Genomic DNA, 12,500 nt, shown 5'->3' on the forward strand with positions numbered 1-12,500 from the left:
GGACTAGTAACCAGCAGGTAGCCTAGTGGTTAGAGAGTTGGACTAGTAACCAGCAGGTAGCCTAGTGGTTAGAGAGTTGGACTAGTAACCAGCAGGTAGTCTAGTGGTTAGAGAGTTGGACTAGTAACCAGCAGGTAGTCTAGTGGTTAGAGCGTTGGACTAGTAACCGAAAGGTTGCAAGATCAAATCCCCGAGCCGACGACTTAAAAATCGTTCTGCCCCTGAACAGGCAGTTAACCCACTGTTCCCCGGCCGTCATTGAAAATAAGAATTTGTTCTTAACTTACTTGCCTAGTTAAATAAAGTTAAAGTATATTATATTTTTAAATCAGTCCATCCACCCATCGTTCCATCCATCTTGTGACAGGACTGTGATCATACCTCTTGCACCAGTGTGGTTGTGTTGATGATGAGAACGCGGTTCTGTGAACCACACCACAGCTTCCCACCGACCGGGACCATCTTAGTGACAGGACTACTGGGCGTGCCCAGACTCAACGTCTGGGATGACTGGGCGTCCCAGAAACTCCCCGCCTCCCTCTGGTAGACGATCACTTCTCCGTTGGCCAGGGACACAAACACCTTGTTGTCCAGGTATCTGAGAGAAGAGAGGGAGGAGATGGTCAGACACTGAAGTAGTAAATCACCAAATAAAGTCACGATAAAGAGGAAGACTTCTCTGATGTTTCAACATGAAAGCAGCCAGACTCACAGAATACACAGGATGGGGGCAGAATGCTGCATCTTCATGCTGTTCTTGCGGTTTCGGATGTTGTCTGATGACTGGTACACATGGATACTGACAGAGAGAGTTAAAAACACGGAGTTAGGATTTCAACGTGTGTCTGTGTGTGTGTGTGTGTGTGTGTGTGTGTGTGTGTGTGTGTGTGTGTGTTAGAGGTCGACCGATTAATCGTAATGGCCAATTAATTAGGGCCGATTTCAAGTTTTCATAACATTTGGAAATCGGTATTGTTGGACACCGTTTTTCCTGATTTTTTACACCTTTATTTAACTTGGTCAGTCAGTTAAGAACACATTATTATTTTCAGTGACGGCCTCGGAGAGGTGGGTTAACTGCCTCGTTCAGGGGCAGAACAACAGATTTTCACCTCATCAGCTCGGGGGATCCAACCTTACAGTTAACTAGTCCAACGCAATAACGACCTGCCTCTCTCTCGTTGTACTCCACAAGGAGACTGCCTGTTACGCAAATGCAGTAAGCCAAGATAAGTTGCTAGCTAGTTAAACTTATCTTATAAAAAACGATCATAATCATAATCACTAGTTAATTACACATGGTTGATGATATTTCTAGATATTATCTAGCTTGTCCTGTGTTGCATATAATCTGACTGAGCATACAAGTATCTAAGTATCTGACTGAGCGGTGGTAGGCAGAAGCAGGTGCGTAAACATTCATTCAAACAGCACTTTCGTGCGTTTTGCCAGCAGCTCTTCGTTGTGCATCAAGCATTGCTCTGTTTATGACTTCAAGCCTATCAACTCCTGAGATGAGGCTGGTGTAACCGAAGTGAAATGGCTGGCTAGTTAGCGCGCGCTAATAGTGTTTCAAACGTCACTTGCTCTGAGCCTTGGGGTGGTTGTTTCCCTTGCTCTGCATGGGTAACGCTGCTTCGATGGTGGCTGTTGTCGTTGTGTTGCTGGTTCGAGCCCACAGAGGAGTGAGGAGAGGGACGGAAGCTATACTGTTACACTGGCGATACTAAAGTGCCTATAAGAACATAGTAGTCAAAGGTTAATGAAATACAAATGGTATAGAGGGAAATAGTCCAATAATAACTACAACCTAAAACTTCTTACTTGGGAATATTGAAGACTCATGTTAAAAGGAACCAGCAGCTTTAATTTGTTCTCATGTTCTGAGCAAGGAACTGAAACGTTAGCTTTCTTACATGGCACATATTGCACTTTTACTTTCTTCTCCAACACTTTGTTTTTGCATTATTTAAACCAAATTGAACATGTTTCATTATTTATTTGAGGCTAAATTGATTTTATTGATGTATTATATTAAGTTAAAATAAGTGTTCATTCAGTATTGTTGTAATTGTCATTATTACAAATAAAACATTCAAAAATCGGCCAATTAATCGGTAGCATATTTTTTTTGGTCCTCCAATAATCGGTATCGGTGTTGAAAAATCATAATCGGTCAACCTCTAGTCTGTGTTGTGCGTTTACCATCCGTCCTCTGTGCCCAGCCACACAGAGCTCTGGTAAGCCTCCGGGTCAATGCTGAGCAGATCCTCCAGACTGGCTCTAGTGAAGGATCCCCGGGAGGAGCGGCGCATCGCTCTCCCGTCCATGGGGCTCTCGCTGTGGGGTCGACCTCTTCCACCCACCCCTAGCCTGCCTGGAGCTCCATAAGGACTGGCCTCTGGGTAGTCCTGCTCCTCCTCACTACTGGTGGTCTCTGTAGCCATGTCTTTAGAACCAGACCCCTCCTCATCTAGGACAGAGGGACAAAGGACAGTCAGGGTGTTTGTGTGCATAGTCGTTACCAGGGCTGGATGAATGGATGGCTTGGGTGTGTGTGTGTGTGTGTGTGTGTGTGTGTGTGTGTGTGTGTGTGTGTGTGTGTGTGTGTGTGTGTGTGTGTGTGTGTGTGTGTGTGTGTGTGTGTGGTCTGTACTCACTGCCATAGCTGGATGACACAGTAGAGTGACTGGCTTGGCTCTGCAGAGTGGAGGAGGGGCTAGGAGAATCTTCATCGTCCGTGTCATCACTGTCAAACGGAACTAACTCTGGACCCGCCCCTGAAGGGGGCTCGGTCAGCTGCAGCGACGAATGAGAAATGGAGATGTGTAGCTGCTGCTGGGATGGGGTGGAGTCAACAGCTACACGGGGAGGGGCAGGGAAGGGGTCGACTCCACGTTCCCTAGGAGACACAGGTTGCAGGATGCTGATTGGTTAGAAGTCAGTAACGTTAGCATTACAAGCATTGCAGGACATCAACAGTAAAGACTGATACATGTGTGTTTGTGCACTATGCTCTGTGTACCAACCTCCCCTTGAGTCCAGGGACTGATATGTGTGTGTTTGTGCACTATGCTCTGTGTACCAACCTCCCCTTGAGTCCAGGGACTGATATGTGTGTGTTTGTGCACTATGCTCTGTGTACCAACCTCCCCTTGAGTCCAGGGACTGATATGTGTGTGTTTGTGCACTATGCTCTGTGTACCAACCTCCCCTTGAGTCCAGGGACTGATATGTGTGTGTTTGTGCACTATGCTCTGTGTACCAACCTCCCCTTGAGTCCAGGGACTGATATGTGTGTGTTTGTGCACTATGCTCTGTGTACCAACCTCCCCTTGAGTCCAGGGACCGCGGCGATGCAGATGATCCTAGCAGAGCAGACAGCGATACAGGCCTCTACAGTGGGCTGGTCTCTGATGTTGAGCAGACACACCTGGCCCACGTAACCATCACTGTTACACACCCACACCTCACTGCTGCTCTCTGGACAACTGTGGCTGGGGGAGGCACAGGAGAACTGGAGAGGGAGGCACAGGGCAGGATGGAAGGGAAAGGACCATGAATACTTAAGTAGGCGTGTTCTCCATCACAAAACCCTAAGCTTTACCGTAGACAGTCAGAATGGCCAGGTAACCATGTCACATCACCAGGGCAGGCTGGTCCCTCTCACCTGCATCCCACTACGGGTCTTCATAATGGGGATAGCCTTCAGGAACTCTGGGTCCCACTGGTCCTTATTCATTGCTACACACACAGGACAAAGGAAGTGCGAAATGGAGGTTATTAACTTAGAGTTTGACCTCTAAGAAAGACAAGTGAACTATACAATGTTAAATAACAAACGTGTTTCCTCGTACCCAGTTGCTTCTTGGCATCTTCGAAGGCCTGTTGGAAGTTGCTGCGTGTGTCTGGGGAGCTGAACTCGAAGACGAAGCTGGTTTCTGCCGAGGCGGTGGTCAGCTCCAGCTTGGTGGGCAGGAAGCTCATACTGAAGGCTAGAGACTGTTTCTCTGCAAGCTCCCTGTGGACTGACACCATCAGGTCCTTTATCACATCATCCAGAGACTGAGGAGAGAGAGGGGAGGGGTGGGAGGGGGAGAGAGGGAGGGAGAGGGGAGGGAGAGAGAGGGAAGAGGGAGGGGTGGGAGGGAGGGAGGGAGGGAGAGAGGGAGGGAGAGGGGAGGGGTGGGAGGGAGAGAGAGGGAGGGGGAGGGGAGGGAGAGAGAGGGAAGAGGGAGGGGTGGGAGGGAGGGAGGGGGAGGGGTGGGAGGGGGAGAGAGGGAGGGAGAGGGGAGGGAGAGAGAGGGAAGAGGGAGGGGTGGGAGGGAGGGAGGGAGGGAGGGAGGGGAGAGAGGGAGGGAGAGGGGAGGGGTGGGAGGGGGAGAGAGGGAGGGAGAGGGGAGGGAGAGAGAGGGAAGAGGGAGGGGTGGGAGGGAGGGAGGGAGGGGGACAGGGCAGGGAGGGGAGGGGGAGAGGGGAGGGAGGGAAGGGTGGGAGGGAGGGAGAGGGAGGGGGGCGGGAGGGCGGGAGGGAGGGGAGGGCAGGAGGGAGGGGGAGGGAGAGAGGGGAGGGAGGTGGAGAGCAATTAGGTTTGTTAAAGTAGATTTCTCAGAGAGAGCGAGAGAGAGGAACTAAATGTAAATGTGTATGAGATTTGCTAGATGTGAGGTGTGTGGGTTACCTGGTGAGGGAAGCTGAGAGTCTCTGATAGTTTGCTGATGTGTCCCAGTGTACTCAGGTCCTCGTCCAATCGACCAATTATCTTCTGGATGGTCTCTTTGTTGGTTGCCTGGGAGGGGCCTTACATACAGGAAAAGAGATGATGACATTTGACCCATGAGCACTGTGATACAGGAAGAACTACAGTATAATCTCAGACACATAAACTACACATCCCATGAGCACTGTGATACAGGAAGAACTACAGTATAATCTCAGATACATATCAAAATAAAAATGTAATTGTATCTGTCACATGCGCCAAATACACCTTACCGTGAAATGCTTACTTACAAGCCTTTAACCAACAATGCAGTTAAGAAAATATTTACAAAATAAACTAAAAAATGTAGATACATGAAGGTAATTTCAGACTATAAACTACACATCCCATGAACACTGGAACACAGGAAGAACTACAGTATAATTTCAGATACATATAAACTATACATCCCATGAGCCCTCAGGAGACGTACTTTTCACAATCTCCACGTCCTCTAGGGGAAGTTTCCACAGGAACTTATATTTACTGGAAGTGTCGATCACACTGGCAGCAGAGTACCTGGAAGAGGGGGAGATGGAAAGACGTGAGGACAGGGAGAAAAACAGAGATATTTCTGTGTACGATGCAGAAAGCGTAATGTGTTTCAGGCAACACCAGGGGGCAGCAAGACAGTCTCCTTTTATTTAACACGGCAAAAGTATGGGGTGAACCCATAGAGAAGGATAGAGGCCTCGAGTAGCCAAAAAGACATATTCGTATGGGCAGTATTACTATGGGTGAACCAAGGGGCCAGGGTTCCGGTTTTGACTACTACAGTCTTGCTTCAGTACTGCAGTTTAACTGAAGGCCGGCCCAGGAAGTCAGTTTCCATAGACGGCCCCGTTGAGAAGTCCCGATTTGAAAATCCCTTTAGTCATCATTTTTTTGTGCACAAAACATCCATTCAATTATTCAAATAACTGATGCTGAGGCAGATTTTTTTTAAATCACAAAGATATTAACAGTCTGTCATGTTTCTGGATGACGTGATGAGCAGCTCCTGTGCACATCCGGTCTAGTCTATGTGAAGTTGGTCTATGTGTTCGGTCTATGTGAAGTTGGTCTATGTGTTCGGTCTATGTGAAGTTGGTCTATGTGAAGTTGGTCAATGTGTTCGGTCTATGTGAAGTTGGTCTATGTGAAGTTGGTCTATGTGAAGTTGGTCTATGTGTTCGGTCTATGTGAAGTTGGTCTATGTGTTCGGTCTATGTGAAGTTGGTCTATGTGTTCGGTCTATGTGAAGTTGGTCTATGTGTTCGGTCTATGTGAAGTTGGTCTATGTGAAGTTGGTCAATGTGTTCGGTCTATGTGAAGTTGGTCTATGTGTTCGGTCTATGTGAAGTTGGTCTATGTGTTCGGTCTAGTCTATGTGAAGTTGGTCTATGTGTTCGGTCTATGTGAAGTTGGTCAATGTGTTCGGTCTATGTGAAGTTGGTCAATGTGTTCGGTCTATGTGAAGTTGGTCTATGTGAAGTTGGTCTATGTGAAGTTGGTCTATGTGTTCGGTCTATGTGAAGTTGGTCTATGTGTTCGGTCTAGTCTATGTGAAGTTGGTCTATGTGTTCGGTCTATGTGAAGTTGGTCTATGTGAAGTTGGTCTATGTGAAGTTGGTCTATGTGTTCGGTCTATGTGAAGTTGGTCTATGTGTTCGGTCTATGTGAAGTTGGTCTATGTGTTCGGTCTATGTGAAGTTGGTCAATGTGTTCGGTCTATGTGAAGTTGGTCTATGTGTTCGGTCTATGTGAAGTTGGTCTATGTGAAGTTGGTCTATGTGTTCGGTCTATGTGAAGTTGGTCTATGTGTTCGGTCTATGTGAAGTTGGTCTATGTGAAGTTGGTCTATGTGTTCGGTCTATGTGAAGCTGGTCTATGTGAAGTTGGTCTATGTGTTCGGTCTATGTGAAGTTGGTCTATGTGTTCGGTCTATGTGAAGTTGGTCTATGTGTTCGGTCTATGTGAAGTTGGTCTATGTGTTCGGTCTATGTGAAGTTGGTCTATGTGAAGTTGGTCTATGTGTTCGGTCTATGTGAAGTTGGTCTATGTGTTCGGTCTATGTGAAGTTGGTCTATGTGTTCGGTCTATGTGAAGTTGGTCTATGTGAAGTTGGTCTATGTGAAGTTGGTCTATGTGAAGTTGGTCTATGTGTTCGGTCTATGTGAAGTTGGTCTATGTGTTCGGTCTATGTGAAGTTGGTCTATGTGAAGTTGGTCTATGTGTTCGGTCTATGTGAAGTTGGTCTATGTGTTCGGTCTATGTGAAGTTGGTCAATGTGTTCGGTCTATGTGAAGCTGGTCTATGTGTTCGGTCTATGTGAAGTTGGTCTATGTGAAGCTGGTCTATGTGTTCGGTCTATGTGAAGTTGGTCTATGTGAAGTTGGTCTATGTGTTCGGTCTATGTGAAGCTGGTCTATGTGTTCGGTCTATGTGAAGTTGGTCAATGTGTTCGGTCTATGTGAAGCTGGTCTATGTGTTCGGTCTATGTGAAGTTGGTCTATGTGTTCGGTCTATGTGAAGTTGGTCTATGTGTTCGGTCTATGTGAAGTTGGTCTATGTGAAGTTGGTCTATGTGAAGTTGGTCAATGTGTTCGGTCTATGTGAAGTTGGTCTATGTGAAGTTGGTCTATGTGTTCGGTCTATGTGTTCGGTCTATGTGTTGGTCTATGTGTTCGGTCTATGTGAAGTTGGTCAATGTGTTTGGTCTATGTGAAGTTGGTCAATGTGTTCGGTCTATGTGAAGTTGGTCTATGTGAAGTTGGTCTATGTGAAGTTGGGTCTATGTGAAGTTGGTCTATGTGTTCGGTCTATGTGAAGTTGGTCTATGTGTTCGGTCTATGTGAAGTTGGTCTATGTGAAGTTGGTCTATGTGAAGTTGGTCTATGTGAAGTTGGTCTATGTGTTCGGTCTAGTCTATGTGAAGTTGGTCTATGTGTTCGGTCTATGTGAAGTTGGTCAATGTGTTTGGTCTATGTGAAGTTGGTCTATGTGTTCGGTCTATGTGAAGTTGGTCTATGTGTTTGGTCTATGTGAAGTTGGTCTATGTGTTCGGTCTATGTGAAGTTGGTCTATGTGTTCGGTCTATGTGAAGTTGGTCTATGTGAAGTTGGTCTATGTGTTCGGTCTATGTGAAGTTGGTCAATGTGTTCGGTCTATGTGAAGTTGGTCTATGTGTTCGGTCTATGTGAAGTTGGTCTATGTGTTCGGTCTATGTGAAGTTGGTCAATGTGTTCGGTCTATGTGAAGTTGGTCAATGTGTTCGGTCTATGTGAAGTTGGTCTATGTGAAGTTGGTCTATGTGAAGTTGGTCAATGTGAAGTTGGTCAATGTGTTCGGTCTATGTGAAGTTGGTCAATGTGAAGTTGGTCTATGTGTTCGGTCAATGTGAAGTTGGTCAATGTGTTCGGTCTATGTGAAGTTGGTCTATGTGAAGTTGGTCTATGTGTTCGGTCTATGTGAAGTTGGTCAATGTGTTCGGTCTATGTGAAGTTGGTCTATGTGAAGTTGGTCTATGTGTTCGGTCTATGTGAAGTTGGTCAATGTGTTCGGTCTATGTGAAGTTGGTCTATGTGTTCGGTCTATGTGAAGTTGGTCTATGTGTTCGGTCTATGTGAAGTTGGTCTATGTGTTCGGTCTATGTGAAGTTGGTCTATGTGTTCGGTCTATGTGAAGTTGGTCTATGTGTTCGGTCTATGTGAAGTTGGTCTATGTGTTCGGTCTATGTGAAGTTGGTCTATGTGAAGTTGGTCTATGTGTTCGGTCTATGTGAAGTTGGTCAATGTGTTCGGTCTATGTGAAGCTGGTCTATGTGTTCGGTCTATGTGAAGTTGGTCTATGTGAAGCTGGTCTATGTGTTCGGTCTATGTGAAGTTGGTCTATGTGAAGTTGGTCTATGTGTTCGGTCTATGTGAAGCTGGTCTATGTGTTCGGTCTATGTGAAGTTGGTCAATGTGTTCGGTCTATGTGAAGCTGGTCTATGTGTTCGGTCTATGTGAAGTTGGTCTATGTGTTCGGTCTATGTGAAGTTGGTCTATGTGTTCGGTCTATGTGAAGTTGGTCTATGTGAAGTTGGTCTATGTGAAGTTGGTCTATGTGTTGGTCTATGTGAAGTTGGTCTATGTGAAGTTGGTCTATGTGTTGGTCTATGTGTTCGGTCTATGTGTTCGGTCTATGTGTTCGGTCTATGTGTTCGGTCTATGTGAAGTTGGTCAATGTGTTCGGTCTATGTGAAGTTGGTCAATGTGTTCGGTCTATGTGAAGTTGGTCTATGTGAAGTTGGTCTATGTGTTCGGTCTATGTGAAGTTGGTCTATGTGTTCGGTCTATGTGAAGTTGGTCTATGTGTTCGGTCTATGTGAAGCTGGTCTATGTGTTCGGTCTATGTGAAGCTGGTCTATGTGAAGTTGGTCTATGTGTTCGGTCTATGTGAAGTTGGTCTATGTGTTCGGTCTATGTGAAGCTGGTCTATGTGTTCGGTCTATGTGAAGCTGGTCTATGTGAAGTTGGTCTATGTGTTCGGTCTATGTGAAGCTGGTCTATGTGTTCGGTCTATGTGAAGCTGGTCTATGTGTTCGGTCTATGTGAAGTTGGTCTATGTGAAGCTGGTCTATGTGTTCGGTCTATGTGAAGTTGGTCTATGTGAAGTTGGTCTATGTGTTCGGTCTATGTGAAGTTGGTCTATGTGAAGCTGGTCTATGTGTTCGGTCTATGTGAAGTTGGTCTATGTGAAGTTGGTCAATGTGTTCGGTCTATGTGAAGCTGGTCTATGTGTTCGGTCTATGTGAAGTTGGTCTATGTGTTCGGTCTATGTGAAGTTGGTCTATGTGTTCGGTCTATGTGAAGTTGGTCTATGTGAAGTTGGTCTATGTGAAGTTGGTCTATGTGAAGTTGGTCTATGTGTTCGGTCTATGTGAAGTTGGTCTATGTGAAGTTGGTCTATGTGTTCGGTCTATGTGTTCGGTCTATGTGTTCGGTCTATGTGTTCGGTCTATGTGAAGTTGGTCAATGTGTTCGGTCTATGTGAAGTTGGTCAATGTGTTCGGTCTATGTGAAGTTGGTCTATGTGAAGTTGGTCTATGTGTTCGGTCTATGTGAAGTTGGTCTATGTGTTCGGTCTATGTGAAGTTGGTCTATGTGTTCGGTCTATGTGAAGTTGGTCTATGTGTTCGGTCTATGTGAAGTTGGTCTATGTGAAGTTGGTCTATGTGTTCGGTCTATGTGAAGTTGGTCTATGTGTTCAGTCTATGTGAAGTTGGTCTATGTGAAGTTGGTCTATGTGTTCGGTCTATGTGAAGTTGGTCTATGTGAAGTTGGTCAATGTGTTCGGTCTATGTGAAGTTGGTCTATGTGTTCGGTCTATGTGAAGTTGGTCTATGTGAAGTTGGTCTATGTGTTCGGTCTATGTGAAGTTGGTCTATGTGAAGTTGGTCTATGTGTTCGGTCTATGTGAAGTTGGTCTATGTGTTCGGTCTATGTGAAGTTGGTCTATGTGAAGTTGGTCTATGTGAAGTTGGTCTATGTGTTCGGTCTATGTGAAGTTGGTCTATGTGTTCGGTCTATGTGAAGTTGGTCTATGTGTTCGGTCTATGTGAAGTTGGTCTATGTGTTCGGTCTATGTGAAGTTGGTCTATGTGAAGTTGGTCTATGTGTTCGGTCTATGTGAAGTTGGTCTATGTGTTCGGTCTATGTGAAGTTGGTCTATGTGTTCGGTCTATGTGAAGTTGGTCAATGTGTTCGGTCTATGTGAAGTTGGTCTATGTGTTCGGTCTATGTGAAGTTGGTCTATGTGTTCGGTCTATGTGAAGTTGGTCTATGTGAAGTTGGTCTATGTGTTCGGTCTATGTGAAGTTGGTCTATGTGTTCGGTCTATGTGAAGTTGGTCTATGTGTTTGGTCTATGTGAAGTTGGTCTATGTGTTCGGTCTATGTGAAGTTGGTCAATGTGTTTGGTCTATGTGAAGTTGGTCTATGTGAAGTTGGTCTATGTGTTCGGTCTATGTGAAGTTGGTCTATGTGTTCGGTCTATGTGAAGTTGGTCTATGTGAAGTTGGTCAATGTGTTCGGTCTATGTGAAGTTGGTCTATGTGTTCGGTCTATGTGAAGTTGGTCTATGTGAAGTTGGTCTATGTGAAGTTGGTCTATGTGTTCGGTCTATGTGAAGTTGGTCTATGTGTTCGGTCTATGTGAAGCTGGTCTATGTGTTCGGTCTATGTGAAGTTGGTCTATGTGTTCGGTCTATGTGAAGCTGGTCTATGTGTTCGGTCTATGTGTTCGGTCTATGTGAAGTTGGTCTATGTGTTCGGTCTATGTGTTCGGTCTATGTGAAGTTGGTCAATGTGTTCGGTCTATGTGAAGCTGGGCTGTGGAAACAGAATCTTACCCGGATCTAGACGCTCCACATATCGGCGTATACGAATGTGAGTAGATTACGTTGAAAACAAAAGGTCTAGTTATTTTATACCTCAATGTGGGAAACGTAGGGTTTAGGTTAGGGACCTAACCTTAACCCATACAGGTTCCACTCATCAAATAGGGATTCCCAGGAGGATTGCTAATGAGTGGAAAAATACAAGATGGACTGATCTGTCTGTTGTCATTCTATATTGTGACTCAGAAGCTCAAGCAGCTACATTGCAGGTTTGTGTGTGTGTGTGTGTGTGTGTGTGTGTGTGTGTGTGTGTGTGTGTGAGGCTCACAGGCTCATGGAGCTGCGTCTCAGGGATCCAGACTTCCTCTTTAGGGTGGTGCAGATGAGCAGATCACTGAAGAGGAAGAGAGAACGGTCCTTCTTACCCCCCACGGTCTTCTGCAGAGTGAGAAATAGAGAGAGCAGAGAGAGTTGAGTGAGGAGAGAGAGAGAGAGAGAGGAGAGAGAGATAGAGGAGAGGAAAGAGAGAGGCAGAGAGAGGAGAGTGGAGAGAGAGGAGAGAGGGACAGAGGAGAGAGACAGAGAAGAGAGAGAGGAGAGAGGCAGAGAGAGAGGAGAGAGGTGAGTGGAGAGAGAGAGGAGCGAGGAGAGAGACAGAGGAAAGAGAGGAGAGAGGCAGAGAGAGAGGAGAGAGAGAGAGAGGTGAGTGGAGAGAGAGAGGAGCGAGGAGAGAGACAGAGGAGAGAGAGAGAGAGAGACAGATTTACAGAGCGAGAGAGAGGAGAGGGACAGAGGAGAGAGACAGAGAAGAGAGAGAGGAGAGAGGCAGAGAGAGAGAGGAGCGAGGAGAGAGACAGAGGAGAGAGACAGATTTACAGAGCGAGAGAGAGAGGAGAGAGGGACAGAGGAGAGAGAGAGGAGAGAGGCAGAGAGAGAGGAGAGAGAGGTGAGTGGAGAGAGAGAGAGAGAGAGAGAGAGAGGAGCGAGGAGAGAGACAGAGGAGAGAGAGACAGATGGACAGAGCGAGAGAGAGAGAGAGAGAGAGAGAGAGAGAGAGAGAGAGAGAGAGACATCCAATCCTTGTTATCTGTTATCTAGATTGATATCTGACACAGGGGGCAGTATCAGAGGGATGTCACTCAGCAGAGTATCTATGGTCTCTGCTGTCAGTCTGGAAGACCGTCACACTGTCAATCAATCAGTCTGAGTGTCTCAGTCTCACCGCCTCCATCACCATCTCCTGTCTCAGGAACTTCCTCATCGGGTTAAGGATCTGACCGAGAGAGAGAGAGATTTACAATCATCATTACAGTACTATCAACTTTGAGATAGTAAAAGAAAGCAGTGTGAGTATAGATATATATATATTATATGAAAGT

At 46.0% G+C, this 12,500-nt stretch overlaps 1 protein-coding gene and 1 long non-coding RNA gene across 14 annotated transcripts in view; one reads left to right on the top strand and one right to left on the bottom strand.

The window, feature by feature from the left end:
- LOC127908805 (uncharacterized) overlaps positions 1-369 on the top strand; it is a 1,843-nt gene extending 1,474 nt beyond the window's left edge. For all 10 annotated transcript variants that reach the window (XR_008068512.1, XR_008068521.1, XR_008068515.1 and 7 more), the window contains 2 exons: positions 1-95; positions 135-369. The exon at positions 1-95 is cut by the window's left edge. This is a non-coding gene — a long non-coding RNA (uncharacterized LOC127908805). The remainder of the gene's footprint in view (positions 96-134) is intronic.
- LOC118377995 (rho guanine nucleotide exchange factor 17-like) overlaps positions 1-12,500 on the bottom strand; it is a 121,953-nt gene that overhangs the window by 6,677 nt on the left and 102,776 nt on the right. For all 4 annotated transcript variants that reach the window (XM_052468276.1, XM_052468275.1, XM_052468274.1 and 1 more), the window contains exons 7-17: positions 12,344-12,394; positions 11,450-11,559; positions 5,196-5,281; positions 4,682-4,800; positions 3,858-4,065; positions 3,671-3,744; positions 3,330-3,517; positions 2,661-2,902; positions 2,206-2,473; positions 713-799; positions 382-598 (exon numbers count right to left, since the gene is read on the bottom strand). In XM_052468276.1, the coding sequence (XP_052324236.1) occupies positions 382-598; positions 713-799; positions 2,206-2,473; positions 2,661-2,902; positions 3,330-3,517; positions 3,671-3,744; positions 3,858-4,065; positions 4,682-4,800; positions 5,196-5,281; positions 11,450-11,559; positions 12,344-12,394 (1,650 nt within the window). The remainder of the gene's footprint in view (positions 1-381; positions 599-712; positions 800-2,205; positions 2,474-2,660; positions 2,903-3,329; positions 3,518-3,670; positions 3,745-3,857; positions 4,066-4,681; positions 4,801-5,195; positions 5,282-11,449; positions 11,560-12,343; positions 12,395-12,500) is intronic.

The sequence above is a fragment of the Oncorhynchus keta genome, chromosome 18 (assembly GCF_023373465.1).
Source record: "Oncorhynchus keta strain PuntledgeMale-10-30-2019 chromosome 18, Oket_V2, whole genome shotgun sequence".
Lineage (NCBI taxonomy): Eukaryota > Metazoa > Chordata > Actinopteri > Salmoniformes > Salmonidae > Oncorhynchus > Oncorhynchus keta.